We start from the raw sequence: 27,770 nt of genomic DNA on the forward strand, positions 1-27,770 counted from the left end.
GGACAGTGGATAGAGTCAGAAATCAGGGAGAGAGAGAGACATGTGGGACAGGAGCCACAGGTCGGATTTGAATCCAGGTCACCCGCTTGGAGGACTCCAGCCTCCAGCCTCCATACATGGAGTCTTCATTAGTCTTCATTTTCATTTTCAGTCTTAATATATTATTTTATAAAGCCAAGTGTAATATCTTAATTATAAGTTAAGTCACTACACTTGAATAAAAAAGCTGAGGTACAACCCTGCAAAGTATTGCAATTCAAATATTGCACAATAATGTAACCAATCACCTTCAGTAGGCTATTTGTTCATTATTGCAACAGGAAAGGACACATCATAGATAATAACAAACATAACAGTTTCCTTTAAAAGCGTGTTTAATAATTAAGTTTAAAAGTGACACAGGGAAATACAATATACAAGAAGTATGACAATTCTAGAAACAGAGAATAATCATTAAACTCATGAGCCTGTGTTGTGTATGTAATATTTCCTGGTGTCTGTTAGATTGCAGTTTTTGTATAAATGTTATAAAAGAAAACATCTAACAGCTCTACATTATCCGGGAGAAATCACTGATGCCAAACAGAAATACCAACCCTGTAAGATAAAGAACTAAAGTCTAAAAATGAAGCATCAAGAAGCAAACCGAGCACCCACCCATTCTCTAAAATTTACTGTAATCCACACACTCAGTGAATCCCTCTCTGTTCACTCTCTATTTACTTGTAGGATGCTGGGTCGAGGTTTTTAAGAGCTCCCCCCACCAGGCGGAGGCTTCCCGTGATCAGGACGTGGATCTCTGCTGCGTCATGGAGAAGAGGAGCTTTGGCCTTGACGTTGGGTTTACCTTTCAGAGCAGAGTTTGCTCCATCTGTTAGGACTGAATCCCGGCCCTGGCTGATCCACTGGAGAGCGCTGAGGGCGCAGGGGAAGACCAGGCTGTTGGCTTTTTGGTCAGGGACCAGCAGGGTCAGGTTGTTGGCAGTAAGCTGCGTACCATTTCTATCCTCGACGTTGTTGCATAGTCTCCAGTTCCTTTCGGTTTCCAAACAGCGAGTATTCATGTTCTCCACTGTGTGATTCACGTTCCATAAGTCTGAGAGACAGACACAATTCATACGTCATCGTTTTAAATGTAAAATACATTGATTTATTTTCAAGGCTATTCATGCCGGTCCCTGCTTAAAGACTTTATGCTAGGCTATGCTAACCATGTCCCATAGACTGTCCTGAGTCTGACTACAGATCTGTACTTTATGTGCAGACATGAGATCGGTATCAACATTCTCATCATAGTCTTAGAAATATAACAAACATGTATGCCTCTATAAAGTTAAAATTTTCCTTGAAAGGAACCATGGGGCTGTAAAGGTAAGAAATCAATCTCTGATACTTTAGCAATCATAAAAGTTTGCCATGCAACTGTGGAGAGGAGTTATTTATATTGGGAATATTTTTAATATTTTATAAACCCAATAACATCATTGCTTCCAAAGTAGATTATTTAGGCAAAGTCAGGGACATTGCTTAGGCTCGATTAACTCAGCAAAATACAGATTTTTCTGATGGTTCTTCAGGTTATCTTGTCAGACTTTCCTATGGTGTAAGGCTGGCTGCGCATAGACGATTTGGCCCTTCTTCATGACGTCTCTGCGACTTCATTAATATACTTTTTTCTCCCTGAATTTTGAGGAAAAAGAAGTCCAAAAGCTAGGATTGCTTAATCTTCCTGCTCGTCATGTTTGTTTACTTTGAAGTCGTATTTGGCCGTCAACAGGTAAAAGGCACAGTTTTCAAAGATCTCACCTGTGGGACGGAATGTGCCGACATCGGGGATGTTTGTGCAGAACGCGGCAAAGTCAAAATGACAAGGCTGAAAAGAACAGAAGCACAAAAGACTTTTACAGTCAACAGAACAGTGTTACCAAAATTGATCTAAACTGCCATGCCTTGACAAGGAAGCATTTATATAAAAAACTGTTTAAGGCTCACAATATACTACATTTGCAAACATGACCATCTATCCCGCCACATCTTCATGTTTATCAAGTTAAGCTAGTATCGCTTTAAGCTGTTTTACTCACCAACAGCAGTCTAAGCATGGCTTTTGAGTCTCTCTCTCCTGTTGTATTGAACAGCAAAACTCTGGCGACCGGTCCGCTACAACACAAACATGTCAAGGTTTTACATCAGTACTGGTTGGATGTGAGAACACACGTCTGAAGTGAATGTTTATTACATTTAAAATAAGAACTACAACAGGTATTGATCGGATCTGATGGCTCATTTTAACATTTTTATTTATTTATTTTATTTATTAGCAAACATTTAAGAATACATCAAAATAGGACGAAGAGCCGTTAACAACGTGTCTTTTGGAATTCCATATTTGTACCCCACGATATCTGATGGAAAACTGACCGTGTTTGGTTTTATGAAAAGGAAGATGAAGATGATCAATCTGTCTGGTAAAATATGAATGAATCTGGGAATTCAGTTTAAAAAAATGCTGAAATGATTATGGTAAAGAAAAAGGTACGAACATATATTTATATATAAACACACATATCTGATGTATATTGATATCATAAACTGAAAGAATGTTTAGTTTTTTGAAGAGTTAGTTTCTGTTGCGTTGGAGAAAGTTGCCAATCTTACAAAACGTTTCTGCAACATATAAAGTTTAAGAAGGTGAGAGGGATAAGTGTTTGCCCAGACAATATTACCATAAATAAAATACGGATAAATCATAGAGTAATATAAGGTTAACATACAAGATAAATGAATAAAACTACAAAGTTTGCTGATGATCCCCAAGGACTTCACAATTTTTTTCTGAGTAAATTGAATATGATTTTTTCAATTTAACTTCTCATCCACAAGGATTCCTAAGAATTGAGTTTGTGACACTTGAGAAATTTCATTTCCATTGTTGAAAGATCAGAAAGAGTTATGCAATTGTTGAATTTGTTTTTTTATTTTTTTATTTTATTTATCATTTAATTCTTTCATCATTTAATACATAGGTCATAAAGTCATAACATTTTTCTGCTTTCAACATTTCCTGTTAAACTTACACACACTCGTAGTGCCTACGCTCCTGTGAGGTCAAGATAAGTGTGCCATACATTGAAGCAAGACCACATAGGAGCTCATAGGCGTATAGCGTTTCTGAGTATCAGCTCTTCTGTGTATCTGCTCGGTTCACGGTCTTCGAGCTGAAACCACATATGAACTTGGTATTACCTATGTCATGAACTTGGCATGACCTGTGGATGCATCACGTTTCTGCGAATGTGCATTGTTGAGGTGTTACAGGATCTTGAAAAAAGAGAGACTTTTTGGCTATAAAAACCCTGTAGAAAATCTGATCGGGGTTCTTTTTTGCTTTGCTAAACGAATCCACGTCACTCTGACTTTTGAAATCTAATTTTGGGACTTAGTCTCTGAGCCAAGATCTTTTAAAACCTCAAGTGTCTACACTCACAGGTTTAGACTTTGGTCTTTGAGTTTTCATTTTCTTTTCCATTTTTATATCTTTTACTTTTACTGTTTTGTATTTGCATTCGGAATATCATTTGAAATTTTTTAATACATTTTCGGAAACTTTTTGGAATCATTTTCTGACTGAAATCATTTACACCACCAAGACTGGAAGTTCCCCTTAAGGACCCCGTGTACCTCGGAAGGTAAGTTTTGAGCAGTCACACCACGGCACACTTGTCTTACTGATTTATATTACACACTTCATACACACCTAACATCCTAGCGAGGGCAGTTCACAGTTATTCCCTCTCTGGGGGGTAATCTAGAGTCCTATACCAGGGGTTATCCTTGAATCTAATTATTCTAGAAATGAATGTTAGGCAGATAATCCTGGGGCTGTGATTATAACTTGTTCATCTGTCCTCCAAAGGGGGTTAGAGGAGTAATTTTACATAGCTCCTTCCACTAGGAAAGAGTAGACTAGCAGGTTGGTAGGGAGTGAGCTCTCATTTAGTTCAATAATTAGTTAACTAATGTGTGGTGAGCTTCCGTTAGCTATAGTAAAGTTATTCACCCCTTTTTGCATGTCCAGGACATGCTACACCATCTATTGAAACTTTAGCTGATCCTTCTGATACCTACTTCCTTTACCTGTGAATATGATGAAATTTGACTTTTTACTATTTAATGAAAGCTTATTAAGTTTAAACCATTTTGCAGCACTCACCAATTCTTCATTTGTATTATTTATGAGGGTGTGTAAGTCACTGTGAGATAAGATCATGTTGGTATCATCAGCAAATAAAGAGGAGAAGAAAGTTTACAAGCTAAAGGGAAGTCATTAATATAAAGAAGAAATAACAAAGGTCCTAATACAGATCCTTGTGGTTCTCCACATGTTACATTAAGAATGCTTGAAGCACAACCATTGATTACCACATACTGTTCTCTCTCACTCATAATTGGTCAACCACTTCAGTGTGTCACCTTGAAGACCATAATGTTGTAATTTAGCAAATAAAATATCATGATTGACAGAGTCAAATGCGTTAGACAAGTCTAAAAAAATACCAAGTGCGTATTTATTATTATTTGTAGCAGCCTGTATTTTGTCTATGAGCTGTAAAAGTGCCATATAGGTAGAACTGTCCTTTCTAAATCCATATTGATGTTCATATAAGATGTTATTTTCATGTAAATGTGTAACTATTCTTGAGTAAATTAACTTCTCGAGAATCTTTGAGAAACAAGGTAAAATGGATATGGGACGATAATTTGTAAAATTTCTTTGATCACCAGATTTAAACAGTGGTATAATTTTTGCTCTTTTAAGCTCTTTCGGGACAACACCAGTGGCCAGAGATCGGCCCAGGGTATGAGTAAGAGGTTCCAATATGTAATCTGATATTTCCTTAATTAAAGCACTACCAATTTCATCATGGCCAGCTGAGGTATTTTTTAGATTTGTAATGATGACACTGCCTTTAGCTGTGGGGGCTCAAAATTTGAGATACAGCCATAACTTTTTTCTAAGTAATCTAAAGGGCTGCCTACCGTGTTGTCAATTTCATTTGAGAGAGAAGCACCTATATTTGCAAAAAAGTTATTAAAGCCACAAAAGATTTCATATGGATCATTAATGAGTTCATCACCATTTAGAAACGGAGTAGTTTTTTCTTCTTTTTATTTAGCAGTTGGTTGATAATATTCCATGTAGATTTGATATTATTTGTTGATTCTTTAAACATCTTTGAAAAGTATATTTTCTTAGCTGTACGTAAAATATGCACATACTTATTTTTGTAAGTTTTATATTCTTTCAAATTAAGGGGAGTTGGATTTGATATATATTTTTTGTATAACTTGTTTTTTTTTCATAGAGGATTTTTTAAGACCTGAGGTGAACCAAGGATTGTGAAAATCAACTTGTTTTTCTTTTATCCTCTTGAGGGGAAAACATTGGTTCAATGAGCTAACAATTTCATTCATAAAAAGGGAGCAGGCTAATTCCAGAAGAACTATTTTTCTTGGTGCATAATCTCTTGTAACTAATAACTGACTTTTTTGTTTCTTGAACCTTATAAGCCACACAAAAAATTGGCAAATGATCAGAAATGTCAGTATGTAATATACCACTATTTGATTCCCAATCAAAGAAATTTGTAAAAATATTGTCAATTAGAGTTGCAGTTGTAGCTGAGATCCTAGTTGCCGTATGAATTAGAGGATAAAAGTAATTTGAATACATTGTATTTAGAAATTCTGCAGTTTGTATATGATTCTCACTTTTAAACAGATTGATGTTAAAATCTCCAACAAGGTAAACTTTACCCTCTTTTGATATGACTTCAAGCACATCTGTTAACTGTTTGTTAAAAATATCAATATCTGTATTGGGTGGACGAAGAAATACACATTCTGCGATGTTGGATTCAAAAGTCCAAAGATCACCTCTGCTGATGAACTGGTAATCTTTGTGAATGAAGAGAGATACTCCTCCTCCAGTTCTTATTTCTCTTGTCCATCAGAAGTAACTAATCCATTCATACACATTCATACACCACCCAGGAAGCAGCGAGAACTTGGATTTAAGTGTCTTGCCCAAGGACACATCGGACATGTGGCTGCAGGAGCTGGGGATTGACCGACCGGGAGAGTCGACCGACTCTACCACTGAGACACAGTCCCAGCTGAACTTATTTTCTATCAAGTTCCTTGACGGGTGCAGGTAAAACAGCCCATGTTTAGTGTCATGCATGTAGGGTGTGATGTTCACCTTGCGTTCGTTTCATGCTGGGCTGAGGTCTCTTTGAACCAGTTTGCACAGGCCTGCATACTGCGCATGGTGTGGGCACCATCCAAGAAGTATGTGACCTCTCCATGTTTCAGTATATGAGTCCTTCCAGCCCACACCGTTTCTGCGAGCCCTGAGACCAGACACACAGAGTAATGATGTATAATGACACATCTAATTGAGCACATCATGTTTGCAAGAGTCCAAATGTGCTTCTTTAATTGTCACTATTCCTCACCTTTCACCATGATGGGGCTGGGCTTCAAGAAAGAGACCTGGAGTACACCTGTGTCCTCAACAGGGCTGGTGGGAAAGCTTCTGTCTGTTAAAGACCACAGCTCATTGTTAAAAAAGAACTCTTGAGTTATTTCAGAAAGAGAAAATGAGTGCTTGCATGATCTTTGTACGAGATTGTACTCTGATTTGTTACCCTTCTTTTGCCAGAACAGAGAGGGAATCTTGCCAACAACTTAAAATTGGCTTATAAACAATGTGCCACATAGCACAACAAATGCTATTTTCAATTCTTTACCCAAGACGAGACAAATGTGTTGACCTGTGAGTTTTTTCTGCTAAAATTTTTGTGCACCTGAAAAGGTCATAAGACAAAATCTTCATTGCCTTCAAAACCAAAATGCGTTCATTGGAGGGACTCCATCTCACTCTGAGACCAGAGGGATTCATCATGTGCCGTTTGCAAATGATATGTATTCTAAATAAATAATCCAACTGTAAAAGTTGTATTTTGGAAGAACCAAGCATTAATCGTGATCCATCAGATGAATGGCTTTCAAGAATTTTGCAGGAAGCCTTACAACAGGACCAGGACTTGTAATGACAAAGGGATCCATCTGCTCCGAGCAGGGAAGAGGTTCCAGAGGCCTACAGAGGGCAAACTGGAGGTATAACCCATAATATGCTAAAAGTCGTTCTACCAGTGATACATGTAAAGGAGCACAGTGTCAAATGTAAAGTGGATTTGAAGGGCAGTTTCCAATGACGATGCAAGCAGCAGCCATACTGCAGCTTTTACACACAACAGCACGTCTCCCATGAGACATAAAGAGCGAGTCATGCAGTGTCACTGGATAAGAGCATTGACTGATTATAAAGATGGATCAGAGCAGCAGACCAGACTTGTGTGAGTCAGAAGTTTTTTCAGTTTGTTTCTGCAGAGATTAGGAAACATATGCCTGGAAGTAAAAGTGTGCATATGGTGTTATTTGTGGAGTATGTAAAGTAAAATAGATTGTTTCCCAAGTTAAAACTATAGTGATGCTAATTGTTTTAGCTAGCTGAGGGTATTTTCCAGAATGTGTTAGCATCGAGCTAACGAACTAAGATACACATCCTGGTCTATCGGGGAGAAATTGTGCCCACCCTGGAGAACAATGCACCAGCCACCATTACCACAGTACTTGCCATTGGCTGCTCAAGGCAGGCATGCCTTCCGAGCAACCACCTGGCACTTCTTACGATATTGATAATGACAGCTGAGAATCACATAAAGAGCAGTGTCAAGTCAATCAGATAAGGGGATCTTGAGAAAGATGCAAGAAGCATTTCCAGAGTCCAAGCAATCGATCCTCTCCAAACAGACACAGATTCCAAATGACCATTCCCTAAACTGACTCTGCACTTGTACAGTACGACTGTTTGTTCACACTCCCACCTAGACGTCTCCTCTGAAGCCAGGTGTGACTCAGCTGGAGGGCCAGGGAGGCGTTGGGGTGCTGGTGCTTCCCTTGGAGGCTCAGACGCAAAGGTCCACCATCAGTCTGGTAGTCCTCCAGGTCTGGACACACCCACAGAGGACACTACAACGACAGGCCAGACAGGAGAACATCAAACTGTGCAGCTGAAGAAGATATTTCAACAAACATTACTGATACTGGCTACTTACTTGTTTCTCTTTGGCCCTGTCCTCGAGTACAGCCATCGCATCTCCTGGCTGTTTGACTGTGAAAGCAGGAACCCCCGGCTGGAAACACACACACATGATTAACAGCCAGTAAGACAACAGAGCAGAGTAAAAAATACAGAACAACAACTTTCTGGCAAGTCCAAACTCAAGTGTAAAGAGACTCTGACTGTTGACTGACCAATAATGTTCACATTTTTGACCTTGAGAGTTTCAGCTCTTTTTCTGTCTCCTTCAAACACATCTCATAGTCTTTGGATGAACAGGTTTCATGTAGGTGTTCAGTTTGATTTTAAGGCTCTACCATGGCCATTTTCATTCCAGTAACAATGGCAAATGATTAATGTATCACACCTTGAAGATTCCTCCTTTATGCCAGGCGATCTTTTCGACGGTGTCTCCAAGAATCGCAATGTGGTCAATACCCAGAGAGGAGACACCACACACCCACGGCCTCCTGTTGACACAGAATCACAGAGCAGTTGATTTGTCAATGTATCCTGATAAAGTTGGTGACAAAACTTTTTGGCTGTGTGCTCTGTTGATGTCTTGCTTAGCGTTTTCCCTGGGGGTATTTTGCTGCTCAAACACTGTTTTACCTGTCTGTTCCGTGTTTCTAGTCTGCCTTCTTATGAACCTGCCAATACCTGCCTAGACGCTCTATACTAAAGAGCTCAACAGCTAGTTTCCTATAGCGAATTTGATTTAAGCCATAAAACCATAACCATCCAAAGATGACTAACCACAAGCTACCTGAGTGTGACATGATGGTTTGTGCTCCTGTAAAAGACACACGTTTGTATGATATCAACTTGTTTTATAATCTCTGGGAAAATAACTACACTACCCACAATCCCAGAGTGTTACAGCAACATCTTTGATTGGGGAAGCCTGCTGTTACCATGGAAATGTTTACTGCTCAAACTATTATTATAAACAGTAAACAATACAATAAGTTTGTTGGGTCTTGTTCGAATCACAATGCATTGTGGGATGCGTAGTTCCTTCACTCCCGGACAAAACATATGTAGGCTACACAGTCTACTGTAGTACCTTTGCTTTTTTCTTTGCGTTTTCCAATCATGTTTTGTGCAGATTCAAACGGGCCCTACTGGCCTGGGGCCCCAAGCTTGCCTGTTGATAAGCAACGCCTCTCGACTTGGTTCCCGGATTATTATTTTTTTTTTACAGGGACATTGCATATTAATAAACATTTCAGTAAATATGCCAGAGTTAGCCAAAAGGCTAATTTTCATCTGTTGTCCCTGGCCAGACTTTATAAAAGGCTCCCTAAAAAAACAAAACAAATTCAAACATTGCTAAAAGCTACAAAAACATTAGTAAAAGCACGTATCCAAAAACCTACTAAAGTAACTGTAACATGCACACAACAAGACAACATGTAACACTATATAAAACACGTACAAATTACAAATTACACAAGGCCACATAAAAAACATTGAGTGAGCTATACCTGAAGCTCACCTCAACAGACAACTAACACGCAGGCCACATTCATTTATAAAACAGGACACATTCATCAACAACCAGACACAAGGGGGCAGCAGCGAGCGGAACCGGTTTAGTGCTGGCAGATGTGGTTATCAAATAGCCACCGTTTCAGATTTGAACCAAATGAACGATATGTGTTGCTCTCTCTGATAACTGTTGGGATGTTGTTCCATTCACGTGAGGCTGTAACAGAAAAGGCAGACTGACTAAAAACACACTTCCTTAGAGGAATAATGCAGTCGCCTCTTGAGACACCCCTCGTGAAGTGATGTGTGTTTGTTCGTATGCTTACAAACTCTCTGAGTGGGGGAGGGGCCAAACGATGTGTGATTTTATAAAGGAGGCATGCATTTTTGTGTTTAATCATGTTCTCCCAGCTCAGGAGGTTGTATTTTTTGAGGATTGAACAGTGGTGGAATTACGTTGATTTTTTGTCTAAAACTTTTATTGTCTGTTTATACAAAGACTGTAGTGGTTTTAATGTGGTGTGACTTGCCTGAGACCAGCTTGTCAAACAGTAGGTCATATATGAGAAAATCATTGAATGCATGTACATCTTGGCTGCTTCAGTGGACATGGAGTTTCTGATAAATCTGAAGTTTGCAAGGTTAAATTTAATTTGTTTACAGACTTTTTTTACATGTGCTTTAAAGTTCAGGTTGGAGTCAAGTATAATGCCAAGGTATTTGAATTCTTTTACAATCTGTAGTTTTTCTCCTGACACCAGTATATCTGGATCGGATATCTGGTTTGAGTCATTTGTTTTAGTGAAGAACATACCAACAGTTTTAGACACGTGAAGTTGGAGACAGCACTGATTAAGCCATGCTGTAACTTTGACCATTGCGGTTGTTAGTTTTGAAGCAACTTCTGCTTTTGTTAAACCATGCACATACAAAACTGTATCGTCAGCATACATTTGAATGTTAACCTCAGGACACACAGATGGCAGGTCATTTACATACAAGCAGAATAAAAGTGGGCCCAGTATAGATCCCTGCGGAACGCCCGTGGACAAGCAGAGGGCGTCAGATTGATAATTAAGTATTCGCACACTTTGAGAGCGGTTGGAGAGATATGATTCTACCCATTTAAGTGCATCAGCAGATAAATTAAAGGTGGATAACTTAGATAGAAGAACCCTGTGATTTACAGTGTCAAATGCTTTTCTGAGATCCAGAAAGACAGCACCAACAATGTCACGGTTATCTAGCAGTGATTTGATTTTTTCAATGAAGAAGCAATTAGCTGTCTCTGTTGAGTGGTTGGATCTGAATCCAAACTGCATTGGATGCAGGTGATAAGAGCTGTTGTTCAGGTGATGTATAATTTGCTCAGCTGCCCATTTCTCTGCAATTTTAGACATAATAGGAAGAATGCTGATGGGCCTATAATTGCAGGGTGAATGGGGATCACCAGATTTGTAAATTGGTGAAATAACGGCAGATTTCCACACCCTTGGGAATTCACCCTGTGATATTGAGAGATTAATGATTTTGGTGATGGGTTTGGCTAATGCTGCACCAAGATCCTTAACCATTGTTGTGTCCATCCCAAAATCATCTTTTGCTTTTGATGGCTTGAGGGATCTAATAATTTCTGTGATCTTTGATTCACTAACATTTATAAAATGGAAAGCTGGCTCTGTTTTGTTTGCAGAGAAGCTCTGTGCAATAGTTGCTACAGAATCGACAAAGTATCGATTAAGAGCTCCAGCTACTTCAGCTGGGTCTTAAAAATAAGGACTTTTTGAAATCCTTACGGAGGATTTGAATGGGGAAATTTATTCCGGAAATCAGAGCCGTCGAAAAAGAGGGCGGTGACTGTTGAGCTCTAAAGGGATAAATCCTTTAATTACACTAGTCTGCCTGCATTTGGGTTCTTCCCCTGCAACCTACACCCCAAACCAATACACCTTGTCAAACTGCAAGTGTTGAGGTTTAGGGTTACTAATGAAGCCTATGTTCAGAAAAATGCTAGCGGCAGTCCCTTAATTCTAACTAAAAAGGAAGAGAATGGGGAGAAGGAGACCCGGGTCAGGTTTGAACCTGGGTCACCGGCAAGAGGACTACAGCCTCTGTATAGGGTGGAACAAGCACCAACCACCACTCCACCTTTTCCCCCTCTAGTTTTAAGGAAGCACATCAGTGTTGTAGTCTAGTCACCAAAGTTTGAGTAGCTTTTGGAGATTCTGACCATTTTCTGTCAAATCGAAAATGTCCACCGAAAATGGTGAAGTACCCAACACATGCACCTACAGTATATGTATACGTAAAAGAGTTTTACCTTATAACATTGGTGCTATCATAATGTCCCCCAAGCCCAACTTCAATGATAGCTAAATCCACCTGGAGAAAGATCAGAGTTGTTAGGATGTACAGAGTCAGTTATTTAAGAAACACTGATCTATAGCAGCACATGTAATGCTTACTTTTTCCTCTAGAAACACACGAAAGGCCAAGAGGGTGAAAAAACTAAAGTATCTCGGCATCAGCCCATCATAGTTATCCTGTGAGAGGAAAAAATATATATATGAGAGCTGGTTATCTTTGTTGTAATTGAAAACAGAATAAAGGGATGACCTTTTCTGCACACTTGATGTAACATTAATGTTCATACCAAACACCTACAGTAGGGTTATTCTGGGAATTATATGGTTTAGTACCAACCACAGTTTGGTAAAAATGAAACATAGATCACTGCTTGGGATGTCAAATGTTCATTTCAAAGGCTCGTGTTACATGTCCTACCTTAGTCTCATCGAGACATTGGTAAACCTGTGAGAAGTGTTTATAGAAGAGCTCCTTATCCACGGGCTGTCCGTTGATTCGAATCCTCTCCCTGATATCAACCAAATGAGGAGAACTGCAACCAAGACAGCAAGACAAACATTTTCTCTACATATAAAAACACTCATATCGGATTTGTAAGAAAAATGAATAGCATAAGGAGGAGATGATGGCCTTCTTCTTTTTATTGACATCACAAGTTAAAGATGCCGACTCGATGTGCAACATTGGACTGAAATATTATTTGTAGCTGATGTGTTGAAGTCTTGCCTTAGTGACAGTCACTTCCTTAAAGTTATAAGCAGGCTGTAACTAATTGGGTCTGTGTCCTTATTTCTAGAGGACTCGGCTGGAATAATTTAGAGCACCTGGACATGTTGTTCTCAGGGCATAAAAGCCCAATCCCAGTGTGGCTCTCTCTCTCTCTCGTGCCACATGGACTCACATTGATCATCATCTGCACATTATATGAACTTGTGTCTGAGGTGTATCGAAAGCGTTTTACAAGCTGGGAAAAGAGTCAGACATATTGTCTTCCGGATGGCATTGCATTACTATAAACATTAACGAGCAAAAAGTGCTACAGGCAAATAGTCATAGTAGTTCAAACTTGTTGATACAATCGAAAACTTGAAATACCTCGGCACAGTTTTAGACTGCTATCTGAGCCTTTCTGAAAATTCTGAAAGATATCGGACTGTGTCGTCCCAACCACCGTCTGACGCCAAGCCAACACCATTGGACTGTGTCGTCCCTCAACCACCGCCTGACGCCCTGCCACCACCATCGGACTGTGTCGTCCCTCAACCACCGCCTGACGCCCTGCCACCACCATCGGACTGTGTCGTCCCTCAACCACCGCCTGACGCCCAGCCTCCACCATCGGACTGTGTCGTCCCTCAACCACCGCCTGACGCCCTGCCACCACCATCGGACTGTGTCGTCCCTCAACCACCGCTTGACACCCAGCCTCCACCATCGGACTGTGTCGTCCCTCAACCACCGCTTGACGCCCAGCCTCCACCATCAGAGTGTTTCATTGACGGCCTGAATGTGTTTATACTGTTTTATGTAGGCTATCTAGAGAGCCTAAGGCAAACATCAACCTTTGGTAGACATTAAAGATTTATTCTTTTATATTCTATATGCAGAGTTTGCACATCAAATCAATGAAAATGTTTGCCAACCTTAAAAGCAACATCATCCCTGTATCAAAGAGTGTCAGCGGTATTCACAGACTTCAGTTTTACCTGAAAAATCCTGTACGGAAACCATGACTTCTCAAGATCTGCTCCGTGAATGCACAAGTGGAGCCCTGAAAGAGAAAAACAATCTCTCATATATCTAAGACTAATAAGTCAGTAAGAGGAGCACAATGAGTGCTCAGAGTCTCTGATTCAACTTAAACAAAGGGCGTAAAGACTTTTATCTTTGGGTAAATTAAGTTTTAAGTTCCAAAACACTGAGTCAGTTTAAAAAAAATAAATAAAAATAAAAATAAAAATTACTTTGTATCTTAAAATGCGGACTTTGGAACACAACCTAGTGTTGGGGTTGTATCAAGTCAACTTTGGTTATATTCTTTAATAATTATATTTAATTATTAATAATATAAATAAAATATCATTAAACTATGTTTAATCTCGTTTTGGGGCACCAACCTGTACTCAGGTAAATATAACCAAAATATCACTCAAATCAGTCTCAAATTAGTTATTTAATGACTAATATTATTAATAACTATATTTAATAAATTTGTATCCGTACACAAAGCCCTCGCACCCAACTTATATCATAATGCAAATACAACCAGTAATCACAAACAACTGCTCTCTTAAATTATAACAGAATTTATTTAAACAAAGCAACATCAATCCAAAATCAATGAACTTAATCAAACAAATAACTATTATAAACTAATCTAAGCCAACAAACATTATCAAGCAAACCTTGTGAATGAGGTGTAAATGTGTATGTAGATGAGAGAGAGAGAGAGAGAGAAAAAGAGAGAAAGAAAACAAGATGGTGGAGAGAGACAATGCACCATGTGGCTTCGTCACATGTGGACAAAATGGTGGACAACAAAGGAAGCCGTGTGGCTACCTTTTGAAATAGTTTGAGCTCTCTGAGCTGAGTTCAGTAACAGTAACTTAAACACCAGAAAGCCAGTGGCCGGACTTTGATTCAACGGCGGGTACACTGGTCTTTCTGATTGTGAAAGCCGTTGACTGAAGGTAAACTAGCATAGCATTACACACATAGGTGAACACAGCAGTTCATCACAATAAAACAAATGCAGCAGCTTACAACAGATAATAAACAGAATGTGACGTCTCGTCAACAATGATGCATAATTATCAGTGGTTATAAAAGAAACATAACTATTTCTGAAACTATTTCTGCCCAGACCAAAGCTCTTACTTTGGGTAACTCCTGGTGATCGTTGCAAAGTTGGTTAGATCGTCACTCTGTTGAATGTTGAATCATCAGATTCAGGCAGGTTTCCTTCGTGGCAGATGTAGGAGGAGGGTTTAGATCTTCGACCAGAGCGCTGCTCTATAGGGTCTTCTGGTTGCAGGAGCCGAGTTCTTTATGTGTCCTTGTGGATTCAGGGATCAGTGGGCTTCCTTCAGCGCTCCTGTCCAGTTGCGTTCAATGACGTCTTACGAAAAATCAAAGGAAAGAAACTCTTCTTTTTGCTCGAACCTGATAGCATCTGATTGCGGAGTTTAACCTATGTAAGTCAAGAGGAGGAAAGGGTTTGTCTCGAATGCTGGAGTCCATCTTGTTGGAGAGGGTATCCTCTGGTGTCGGCAGACCACACTTGAAGAGAAGGAAGCAATGCCTGGCGATTGCTTTTAAAGACTGGAGCTGCCTGTGGGTTTACCTCAGGCCTCCTCCAATGAGGATAGAGAATTCAGACACCCCCCACTTTTCACACCTATTTGTTAGTTTCTGTTGGGAGGTTGCTGGGCTAAGACCCCTTTGTTTAGTTGCCTTCAAAATAACTTTAGTCAGGCTCAAGACTGTGATACAGGCCTGAGTCCTTTGTCCCACCCACATGGCTGAGGCCCAACATCCCCCCTTGTCATGAAGAGCGAAATGCAGGTTACGATCTTTAGGGCAGCTCACGGACCAAGCAGTCCATGTGTCTGGGATGGAGACACATCCCAGTTTTGCAGTTCCTTAGGAAAGCAGTCCATAGGGTTAACAGTTCAGAGATATTAGAGGCATTTTGGTCTGGGCAGACACTGAGGCAAGGTCTGGGCAGACTGTCTAACTATGTCTAACGCTAGGCATAAAACATAAACAGGCATTAGCAAAGCTTTGCTACTCAAGGTGCATTCTTTAACAAAACAAATGAAACAAACAAGCAAGAGGAGGAGAGAAAGAGAAGAGTATCAGGTGTAGATTTGTGGGCTAACTCCTAGCCTGGGCAGGAGTAAGCCTGTGGGATGGTGTATGTGGCATGTAGGTGTGTAAATATACATGTGCATTATGTGTCTCACTACCACTGTCAGGTCATAAAACAGAGACTAGAAAGCATTAACATTGGTGGAGTGACTTTGATGGGTTTTAAAGTGGAGGCTACTCCCCCCTCCCCACTGTGGAGTCAGAACTTTGTTCTTTGTAAGGGCTGGAGGCCTCCAACTGTCTAATTACCTCTGTCACACACCTCCGGATCATGTTCTCCATTCCCCTGTCAGAACCTGCATCCTTGGGAAGTTCATGGGAACTCCGGTTATGCCTACCCCTCTGTCTGGGGCTTCGGCCATCCCGAGAGTTCTGTTCGGGTCTGGTGGTGATCAGTACTTCAGGTTGGGAACTACCCTGTGGCTGGCTCCTTCCTTCACTCCCCTGGTTCTGTTGTCTATTCTGCCGGTGATGCGGTTTCTTAGATTTATTCATAGCATAAGGCAATTTGTTGCCTTCTAGTGCTAGGTCACTATTGTGTCTCCAAAACCCAGGACGTATGCGTGTTTCACAAGCCATCTGTGCAAATTTCTTGATTTCTGGCATACCAAGCTGATGTGTTCGGCAATGCATGGTGACATCGTAATGCACACAGCCATGCAGATTGTGCAGGCATAAGGACTTGAAAGTCTGGTCCTCTTCCAAACCTGGAGCATTACGTCCCTGGAAATATGCTGATTTTAGGCGCCGGTAATAATCTTTGGGTGCCTCGTGCTTCTGGTGCCAGACACTAAAGGCTCTAAGAGGGGCAGATACAGGGTCGGGGTAGGTGGAGAATTGCTCGCACAAAGCGTGGCAGAGTGCTGAGTACTGGTCTCTGATCTCAGGCAGGAGGGTAGTGAAGTGTCTTAAATATCTAGGACAGAGATATTATAGTGATCTTTAAGTGTATACTGCACAAATCTGTTAAAGGGGTTTCCTTCAGTGGAATGGTTGTTTAGAGGTGTGGTTCGCAGGATGAGTTATGAGTGTCAGGAAATGCTTAGAGCAAAGCTAGGATCCCCCACAGTGGAATGTGAACAAATGGACCCTTATGTCCAGAGGGTTTCCCAGGGACATCTAGACAGGAGATTGTACCTGTGACCTGTGTTGTCCTTTAAGTTTATGACATACATATAATTGCAGAGGCCCCTGCTGTTGAAGTAGGAGGGGTTGTCCTAAAAAACAAACAGATGTCCTCATGTGTCCTGTGACATTGTGTATAAATAGCATTCTCAGTGTATGTTTGGGAGAGATCACTTTTGGCTGTGTCTCTCCCAGGTCGAACCATGGCGAGCCTGGCGATGCTGTAACTTGTTTGTCAATAAAATGATCATTATGTAAGCAAGTCAGTGTCAACGGCGAATTTCTTCATCATCAAACATATCAACAACGGGAATCCACATCAATTTTGGCGTCAAGGAACAGGATCAGTTGGGGCCTTCTGCAGTGGATGAGAGTTTCAGTGGGAGCATTCCTCCATCACCTCAGAGCGTGAGTGTTGTTTTTACACATTGGGGAGTTGATTCTGTCTGAACTTTGGCTCCACTGTCAAAGAACTGAAGTGCAATGATGTGTTGATGTTGGAGTAATTCTCTGTCTAAATTGGGGTTTATTGAGTTAAAAAGTATATAAATAAAGGGGAATAAAAGAAAAGAGAATAAGAGATAAAGAAAAGAAAATAAAATAAAATGGAAAGGTAGAGTTAGTATAAGCGCAACAAGTAACTAGAGAACAGTTAGCTAAAAAACTATGCAAGTTTAATAAGGACAGGGCCCGTATCCTTTTAACAGTAAGCCATGTGTAAATTAGACAGTGGAAGTGAAAGTTGGCTTTAAAAAGTAGTCAAATTGAGTAAAAATAAAACAAAGGGGATCCCTGGCCAGGGAAATGGGAAATTGGAGAAATTAAACGTATAATGTAGGAAATACAGAGATTAAATAGATGAGAAATAAAGAAGAGAAGTAAAGAGATGAAAAGAGAGATAAAAGAGTTTTGAGAAAAGTGGAAAAATGAAAGTGCTGAATAGAGAAACAGTGTGCATTAAAGCATGCAATGTGTAGTAATTTGTTAAAAGACAATTTGTTAAAAGTTTGGCCAAAGTAAAACATTTTTGATAGAGGGAAAATTATAAATAAGTCGACTTTAAAATTTGAACTAAGGCGCGGTGGTTTTTTGAGGTGTTTGTGTGTGTGTGTTTAAAGGCTGCTGGACAGTCTTGGTTGCGCTGGAATGTGGATGTGTGTTTAAATGATCCGGAAATGTTCTTGTTTGTGTGTGATTGATAAATAGAATAGATGTATTATTAAATAGGCATATATAGCAGGTGATTGGTTGAAGGTGATTTAGTAACTGATAAGGGGACATTTTTTGTTTCATAAGTGTTAAAATACCTATGAGCCTTTGTTCCAGAGGACGTTTATTTAATCTGATCTTCATCAGTGTTAAAATACCTATGAGCCCTTTGTTTCAGGGGACGTTTATATATACGACTTGATAAAATATGAGCCCCTCAGAGGATGTTTATATAATCTGATAAATACTAATGAGCCTAATAAAGGACGTTTATAGATAAATATATATAGTATCTGTTTTTAACAGAAGTGGAGAGTGCAGTGAGGATAGTCTGCACATATTCAGGGAATAGGAATAGAGAAAAGAAAATCGTCTGAGAAAGTTAAAACTGCCGGCTGATTGGAGTGTGAATTTTTCTCCTCTTTCTGTCTGTCTGTGTGTATGTGTGTGACCACATTATGCTGTGAATTTTGTATGTTCAAAAGAATGAATAGTCTTCTTTAAAATAGGTGGAGAAGTTAGTTTTTCAGAGGATACATTTTGTATTTGGCTGTTGATTGGGAGAATATTGTGCTGGCTTTTGTGTGTCTGTAGACTCTGTGCATTAACTGCACTGGGTTTGGAGATGATGTTAACTCTTTGACAGCCAGTTCATACTGGAAGCTCTTGAGAAATTTAGGAGGCAGACCAAGAGGCGTTGCCTCAAATAGAGAGTCAATTAGATTACTCCTCTTGATGAGGAGTGGAGAGAGAGAGCCCTTCCTCCTTTTCTTCTCTCTGGGGGACACAGAGGGAAGGAAAACACACCCCCAGCAGGGAGACAGCTTTTGCCACAGATAGAAAAAAAAAAAAAGAAAAAAAATGAATGACAGATAATGTGTGCATATTTCACTGAATTGTTATTGCATTGTGTATACAAATTCAGAGCGACCCTAAGACACTAAACTTTTGTTTTGTTTCTTTCTTTTGTCTTCTCTGTTTTTACTATGTTGTGCGAGAACTGGAGGAGATGGAGTGTCTGAATTGGATCAGTCCAAAAGGCAGATGATGAGAAACCTGGCATTACTTCACAAACACTGGAAGTGAGCAGATGACAGCACGTAGGGATCCTGAATCCAGCTTGATCAAGGCCAGTGCGGTTTTATCCACAAACTCTTTCAACAAACATTTGACATGTGTTTAGTTTGTTTTCGCATATAGGGCTTATAGTATTTCTTCTGATACATCACATTGCAATTATTTAGGAGGAAATCTTGGCAACAGACTGACTAATTGAAGCATTTGGTTAATTAATGGGGTATTGATGAGTTGATTGATCATTTGTGGAGAAGTTGATTTGATTCAAATGCTGTGAATGCTGGTTTCATTATCTGAGTATGATTTATCTTGATTTGGGGCTATTTTGAGATGGAACATTGACATTATTGCCATAATTTAAGATAAATAGGTGTGATTAGATGTATTAGGTAATAAACAAGTGCTTTTGCTTTCATAGTAAGAAGCCTTTGGTCTCCTTTGGGGTTGGCAAATTTATTCACTTTCAAGTGTGGTAACACAGTACTTTCTAAAATAGTTTTTAACTAGGTCAGTTTGATTTACAATACAAGGAACTAAGAGGGTCATTGTAATGTCAAAGATGGACACCAAAATTACAAAAGCAATCACTTCTGTTGATGTAGTACAGAAGACGAATCCTCTAGTTAAAAATATTCCAAAAATAGGGGAAAAATGGAGCAAGCGTTGGCCTGACATTGAACAGCCTTGGCCAGTAGAGGGGACTTTGAACCCGGATGTGATCAAAACAATACAGGTGCTTGTGTCTACATATAAGGTAAATCAGAAGAAAGGTAAAATGGGAACAAGACGTAAGGAGAAAAGACAAATTGAACTTGGCATTCTGCAGTTGTTTGAAAATGAGGGACAGAAATTGTTAGAAGCTGCGAGAGAAAAAAGAGACCACAGTATGCAAGAAATACAGAAAAATGATAAGGCAGCAGGAAAGTTAATGGAAAAGGTTAACACATCCTTTTCACATACTGCATTAGCAAAGAAGCCCCCACCTTATGAGAAGGAAGTGAAGTTTGCTGATGTTTATCCTCAGCTCCCAGTGATTAGACAGGAGGGCAACTATCACATCACAGATGAGAGTGATAGTGATGGAGACTCAGAGAGAGAAGGTCCTACATATCTTCACTGCTAGCAGCCAGTGCAGGGGTGGAAGATGATAGACACAGCACTTTAAGAGAGGTTGAGAGAACTATAAATAGATGTCTTTTGGACATAAGCGAATCTACCAGTCCAGAAACTAAGCGATTATTGGAAAAGCAATTACAGGAACTGCAAATGACACAGAAGAAAATACAGAAGAAGTCTCAAAAGTATGACACTTTGGGGTATGTATTACGTCCAAGAAAAGAAAAGAGACTTGATAAAATGTGTCCAGTAATTGTGCGAGGTCAAAATTTAGAGTATAAGCCTTGGCAAAGTACAGATATGTCAAACATACTTGAAAAGTTACCCACTCTTCAGGATGGAGCACATCCTTGGATTTCAAAGTTAGAAGAGGTTTTGGTGGGAACACAGCCTGCCATGGGAGACATTAAGAGACTTTTGGCTAGCCTCATTGGGGTCCCAGCGATGGAAGAAATCCTGCAAGCAGCAGGCCTTAATAGATATGTGGCGACTGCAGTGTGATCCAGAATTGTTAGCTGCAAGTAGAGGTCGGATGTGGAGAGCATTGAGAGATACGTTTCCAACAAATGTGCACCCTGATAATATTCTCATTGAATCATTAGGCCCACAGGAAAACCCAAGAGCTTATGTGTCTAGGGCTCATCAAGTGTGGAGAAATGTCACAGGAAATGACCCAGACTTAAATCAAATGGAGCAATCAATTTTGAGAGCTAAGATACAGAAGGGGTTGCCCCTACCAGTGAGGAGCAAGTTGGCAGAGGTGGTTGGTCTTGGTAGCATGGCAAAAGGTGTGTATAAAGATCACATAGCACATCAAGTTGAGCTATGTCGGAAAAAGGAGCATGACCAGAAAGAACAGGACCAGGAAACTCTTAGAAAACTTAACCAACTACAGCTGGTGGACAATAAGAAAAAGAAGAAACAAGCTGTGGTTATGCATAGTCAACCTCAATCAAATCAATTACCACTACAATCGCAGCATGAACAGATTAGTTTCAGCTACCTCAGCTGTTATCAGTGATTCCCACTGCACCTTTTCCACAGTCAGTTTTTGATCAACCACAGATAGGAAGTTTAGGAAGAGGTAGAGGAGGAAATTTCCAACAGTCTTTAGGAATGTGTCATAATTGTGGACAGCTAAGCCACTTTTCTTGTGAATGTTACAGAAAAGAGGAAGAATAGAGGAAGTTTCAGAGGAGTATAGATAGATGCTGAGGTTGGAGAGGACTTTTCTGTTGTTTACAGGAAAGGTCAAGGAGTTAGATTTATGTTGAAGGAATTGTAAGGTAGAATAGTGAAGGTTCAGGAAGTAGAGAGATAAGTGAATGCTCAGATAATTAAATTGTTAGACCTGCTAGGTCTGATGCTTTAGGAAGCACATGGTTTAGCTCATGTGCAAGGGGGGAGTTAGGAGAAAGATTATGAAAGAGTATGGTTTTTGGGTACTGTATTTGCTTGAGCAGATTGATTATGTCATAGGCAGGTGTACAATTTGTCTAAAAACAATGTTAGGACACCAATAGGTCCTATGTGTGAGTTAGTTGTGGATTTTGTTGATATGATAAGACCGGTAGGAGGTAAAAAATATATGCTAGTTGTTGTGGATAGATTTTCAAGATGGCTTGAAGCCTGTCCAACTAAGCGGAAAGATGCTCAGTCTGCTGCCAAGAAAGTTTTTGTGTTGTGAGGTCATAAGCAGGTGGGGACACCCAGACTGCATATCTTCGGATAATGGGAAAGAGTTTGTGAATAAAACAGTAAGACTAATTCTGCAAAAATTGGGAATTAAACAACGTCTAGGAGCTGTTTATCATCCGCAAAGCCAAGGTGTTTGTGAAAAAAATGAATGATGTGTTAAAAAATGTATTGTTAAAATCTGCCAACACATAGGTCTGAATTGGATGAAGGTGTTTCTGTTGGTGTTAATGGTGTTTTGATTAAAGCCACTTAGAGGTAAAAGTTTAAATTTAACTGGAGGTGACTGTTATACTTTGATCCCTGATGCTACTGACAATATGACTAGTGTCATAGATGCACTGAAACTTATAAGGAATTCATTTGGTCCATCAGAAGGAGCAGGATGGTCTGATAATACTTGGATGCAATAACGATTAGGACCAATGGGAGCTATAGTGGCTCAGATTCTGGTGGCTACTCTTCTATCGCTATGTGTGATGTTTTGTTTTTGTATGCTGTTGTTGACCTTTGCTAAAGCTATGATATTGAGATTTGAAGTTAGTAGATCAATTGGGGAGAAAACATTCAGATGCCACTACTGAGTGGTAATGATCTAAGCGAAGATGAGGAGGTCATAGAGATTGGACAAGAATTGGTAGAGAAATATCCATTTTGAATATCTGACTTCATCATTGACTCCCTATTATTTTGAACGAAGAAGTGAATGGATAAAAGGGGGGAAATTGAATAGGTTAATCATGTAGTGGAATAATGTGAAAGTATGATACAAAAATGAATATATTTTTGATGTTTTTGTATGTGCAAAGATACTGGTTGTTGATTTTTCTTCCTAGGACAATATTTGGGAAACCAAAGTGAGGGTGGCTAATTGTCCAGAGATCCTTCCAGCCTAATGGACTTGAACAACTAAACTTAGGACAATGGAGGATGGACATGGACAGTGGAAACCTGAATGAGGACATCATGATGAGGGGTTTCGATTGAAAAATCATTGAGGGGTTATTACAGTAGAAGCTGATGCTGCTAAAAAGCAACAGTTTTGATATATATGTATGTTTTATGTATGTTTTATGTATGTTTTATGTATGTTTTTATAGTATTGGATTTTCTTCATTACAATGTCATTTGTATTATTGGTTACTATAATGTACTTTTTATTCTATAGTAGATATTTTTAGTTAAACATATTATTTGGATTAGTATTGGAGTTTTCAGGAACTGTATGAGATGCATATATTGGGACCTCAGGTGTTTTCTTTCTTTATCGATCCTTAGGGAAAGTGGTGTTAGGTAGGGAAAGGTCCATTGGAAGGTGCGATGGGTCGACCAGCCTGACTTTGGACAACTTTTTTGATTTAATTTCTGAGGGTTTAAATGTGTGCATTTCTATATCGTCCTATAAAGTTTTTATAACCTTTTTCTTTTTGATTTGATTGGTTTGGAGTGCTATATGTGGTTGCCTGGGGCAGAGGGACCGTGAGAGAGTTTTCCTGTCTAGATTGTTTGATGGATAAAAAAGAAAGATAGCTGCCAGATGGGTTTTTCGCTCTCACACTCTAGAACAAACAAATATTTTACTATATTGCTAAGGTTAAGCATGGATAGAAGTGAGTCTTATGAGGCCAATTAACATCATGATTGTATGTTTTTCTTGTTTGCGAGACTGTTGTCTCGAAGGGGGGAATGAAGTGTCTTAAATATCTATGACAGAGATATTATAGTGATCTTTAAGTGTATACTGCACAAATCTGTTAAAGGGGTTTCCTTCAGTGGAATGGTTGTTTAGAGGTGTGGTTCACAGGATGAGTTATGAGTGTCAGGAAATGCTTAGAGCTGTTTTTCTCATGTGGATGCATCAGGTAGATCACAGAGGCGCAGGTTGATCTCTCTGAGGTAATCATCAATGCTGAAATGTGGGTTACCTGGGTCAAACCGGTCTACATCCTTCGCCAGGGATTCAATGAGCCCTATGCGCATTCTTTGATCGCTGGGTGGACAGGAGCCATCCGATTCATCTGATGTTTCGGAACTTCTCAGCTGTGGACCATGCGGTGTGGACTTGCAGGTAGAAGGAGGGGGGTTGGTGTTATCTCTGCCTCTGGGGGCTGAGAAGTCACCCCCCTCCCTATGTGGTGATTCAAACCTGCGAAGATGTGAATTTTCTGCCAACAGGGATTGGATGTGGTTCTGCAGGGATTCTTTGTCTACTTGCAGCTGGGTTTGCTGCAGGAAGGACTTGCGTTGGGAAAGAAGGAGGAGTTGCCCAAGAACATTCAGGATTATGCTTTGGGGTTTCCTGGCTCAGTGGTTGGCCTGATCAACGAGCTCCTTTAACTTCTTATCACAAATGCTAATTGAATAGCTATTTAGGTCGGCTATCTCCTCTAAGGAGAGGTGCGCCAGACTGGCAACAGTTTCTTGCAGTGCTGCGTCGTCTGATCCAAAAGGAGTCTCAGCTCCCGGCTCACCTAGGGTCTTGGTACACATTTTACGTGATAAAATGGAACCACAGTGGATTACTGTTAAGAAAGCCACTAAGCTAAACAAAGCTAGATCAACACCAGAGCAAATCTTATCTAGGTTTCCCAACTGATCACTGCAGTCTATCCTGGAAGCTAGGAGAGGGGATTCACACCTCAAGTCCTCAAAGGAAGGGAGGAACTCACACCTCTCGGACAGCTGGCTATGCAACAATTATGTGGTTACACTCTCAACTGGAAAAATTGTTGTCTCAAACAACAAAGAGCACACAAAAATTAAAACTACTCAACTCACCAAAACACAACAACACAACTTGATGTCTGCTTTGCTTAAAATGAGAATGTTCACAACAAATACATTTCTTTAGAAGAATTACTTCAGAATAAAACTCTGGATTAAAGCAACAAACTAGTTCATTAAGAAAGTCACCCTGGCTGCATCATTATGTTCAACAACATAAAACACAAACTAAGCCACAGCTTGCTGTCCTCAAGAAAAATCTCTTAGGATTAAAAGTTTGGATTACTGTGCATTTACAGTGCAATAAAGCTGGTTTATTGAAGGCCTCACACGGGCTGCACCATTTGTTGGGGTTGTATCAAGTCAACTTTGGTTATATTCTTTAATAATTATATTTAATTATTAATAATATAAATAAAATATCATTAAACTATGTTTAATCTCGTTTTGGGGCACCAACCTGTACTCAGGGAAATATAACCAAAATATCACTCAAATCAGTCTCAAATTAGTTATTTAATTACTAATATTATTAATAACTATATTTAATAAATTGAAGGCGTGAAATCCGTACACAAAGCCCTCGCACCCAGCTTATATCACAATGCAAATACAACCAGTAATCACAAACAACTGCTCTCTTAAATTATAACAGAATTTATTTAAACAAAGCAACATCAATCCAAAATCAATGAACTTAATCAAACAAATAACTATCATAAACTAATCTAAGCAACAAACATTATCAAGCACACCTTGTGAATGAGGTGTAAATGTGTGTGTGTGTGTGTGTGTATGTATGTGTGTAGGAGAGAGAGAGAGAGAGAGAGAGAGAAAAAGAGAGAAAGAAAACAAGATGGTGGAGAGAGACAATGCACCATGTGGCTTCGTCACATGTGGACAAAATGGTGGACAACAAAGGAAGCCGTGTGGCTACCTTTTGAAATAGTTTGAGCTCTCTGAGCTGAGTTCAGTAACAGTAACTTAAACACCAGAAAGCCAGTGGCCGGACTTTGATTCAACGGCGGGTACACTGGTCTTTCTGATTGTGAAAGCCGTTGACTGAAGGTAAACTAGCATAGCATTACACACATAGGTGAACACAGCAGTTCATCACAATAAAACAAATGCAGCAGCTTACAACAGATAATAAACAGAATGTGACATCTCGTCAACAATGATGCATAATTATCAGTGGTTATAAAAGAAACATAACTATTTCTGAAACTATTTCTGCCCAGACCAAAGCTCTTACTTTGGGTAACTCCTGGTGATCGTTGCAAAGTTGGTTAGATCGTCACTCTGTTGAATGTTGAATCATCAGATTCAGGCAGGTTTCCTTCGTGGCAGATGTAGGAGGAGGGTTTAGATCTTCGACCAGAGCGCTGCTCTATAGGGTCTTCTGGTTGCAGGAGCCGAGTTCTTTATGTGTCCTTGTGGATTCAGGGATCAGTGGGCTTCCTTCAGCGCTCCTGTCCAGTTGCGTTCAATGACGTCTTACGAAAAATCAAAGGAAAGAAACTCTTCTTTTCACACTTATTTGTTAGTTTCTGTTGGGGGGTTGCTGGGCTAAGACCCCTTTGTTTAGTTGCCTTCAAAATAAATTTAGTTAGGCTCGAGACTGTGATACAGGCCTGAGTCCTTTGTCCCACCCACATGGCTGAGGCCCAACACTAGGTATCTTAAAATTTTAAAATCATGCCTCACTATTTAAAACATTATGGAGAAGCTCAAATAATGACTTGATTTAAAAAAAAAAAAAAAAAAATCAATGATTTGGTATCTTAAAACATCTACCAGGCGTCCTGACATTATGGCTTCAGGTATCTGTAAATAATAATTGTTTTAAATTAATTCTAAAATGAAATGAAAATGATTCAAGCTGTTTTTGTCTCTTATCAGCTCACCTTCCCCTTCGTTCCCGTCACATGAATGATGTTGAGACGATCTAATTCCTCCACCTTAGACACAAACGAACCACAAATAAGACTGATAATAAAAACACTGGAACAACATTCGTCTCCATTCAGTTTTGGTGTAATCTTTGGAGCCGTCACTGTTGTGACAAACACGTCCTGTGTGCAGTGTGAGCTGATGACTCACCGAGAGGCCGACCCTCTCCATGTAGTTCTCCATATTATGGTCTCGTTCCTGTTGCAACTTACTGGTCGGAGGCGGAAGGGTGTTCAGAGCTTGAAAAGCATCCTGCAGAAAGAGCAGTATGAATTATTTACAATCACAGCATCCATTAAAAGGAAACTTCATATTCATATAATCTGAATATCAAGAGACATCAAGAGTAAGAGAAGAAGGAACGCACTAATTGAAGAATTCAGAAAGTCAAGAAACGTCTAAACTACTGTTTTAACCAGCAATGCAGTTACACAAAGCTCAGCTGTCATCGCTCCTGAAGACATTCATATCATCAGTGGGAGCTTCACATAAAAACACACTATTTAGGCTGAGTTGCAACAGGCAGTTTATAGTTTTCAGTGTGGAGATGTTTGAAACCCCAAGGACATTTTAAATCAAGTTCACCCCGTCAGTATTGAGCATCTCTGACTGCTCCTTGTGCAAAAAAAAAAGAAAAAAAAAGAGATCAGACATCACCTGTTCTGTAAATCCTCCTTTGTCCAGATCCATGTTGAGATCTTCTGCAGTCACTTCTGTCTGAGCTGCTGCATCACCTTTTATAACAGGTAAGCTCTCCTCCACCTGTGACTCCTCCCCGCTGCTGCTGTGTGTTTGTATACTGCAGCCTGATTGGTTCACTTAAAATAACTTCTTATTTGTTTTTTTTAAAGTTTTGAACCCCTGGGTCACACACATCACTGACAATATTTAATCTGTTTTCTCTGACGGCAGAACTTCCGCCTGAGGTTATTGAGTTATTCGATCACCTGCAGGC

The 27,770-nt window shown here is 39.8% G+C and overlaps 1 protein-coding gene across 1 annotated transcript; it reads right to left on the reverse strand.

Moving 5' to 3' along the window:
- Nucleotides 1-283: 283 nt before the first annotated feature.
- LOC132992369 (folylpolyglutamate synthase, mitochondrial-like) lies at nucleotides 284-27,601 on the reverse strand. Its single transcript, XM_061061620.1, has 15 exons — nucleotides 27,473-27,601; nucleotides 26,966-27,067; nucleotides 26,770-26,823; nucleotides 13,753-13,817; nucleotides 12,464-12,578; nucleotides 12,145-12,222; nucleotides 12,000-12,061; nucleotides 8,556-8,658; nucleotides 8,184-8,261; nucleotides 7,953-8,097; nucleotides 6,519-6,602; nucleotides 6,263-6,413; nucleotides 2,085-2,160; nucleotides 1,807-1,873; nucleotides 284-1,096 (listed from the first exon to the last, which is right to left on the reverse strand). The coding sequence occupies exons 1-15, from the start codon at nucleotides 27,503-27,505 to the stop codon at nucleotides 720-722; spliced, it is 1,590 nt and encodes a 529-aa protein (XP_060917603.1). The 5' UTR covers nucleotides 27,506-27,601; the 3' UTR covers nucleotides 284-719.
- Between the last annotated feature and the right edge of the window lie 169 nt (nucleotides 27,602-27,770).

Source organism: Labrus mixtus, chromosome 17, assembly GCF_963584025.1.
Source record: "Labrus mixtus chromosome 17, fLabMix1.1, whole genome shotgun sequence".
Classification (NCBI taxonomy): Eukaryota; Metazoa; Chordata; class Actinopteri; order Labriformes; family Labridae; genus Labrus; species Labrus mixtus.

Coding starts and splice junctions, on each gene's coding strand:
- LOC132992369 (XM_061061620.1), bottom strand. CDS start 27,505: ATGGATCTGGACAAAGGAGGATTTACAGAACAG. Junction 26,824..26,965: donor TGGAGAGGGTCGGCCTCTCG/GTGAGTCATCAG, acceptor TTTGTGTCTAAG/GTGGAGGAATTAGATCGTCT. Junction 6,603..7,952: donor GCTTCAGAGGAGACGTCTAG/GTGGGAGTGTGA, acceptor GGTCTTTAACAG/ACAGAAGCTTTCCCACCAGC.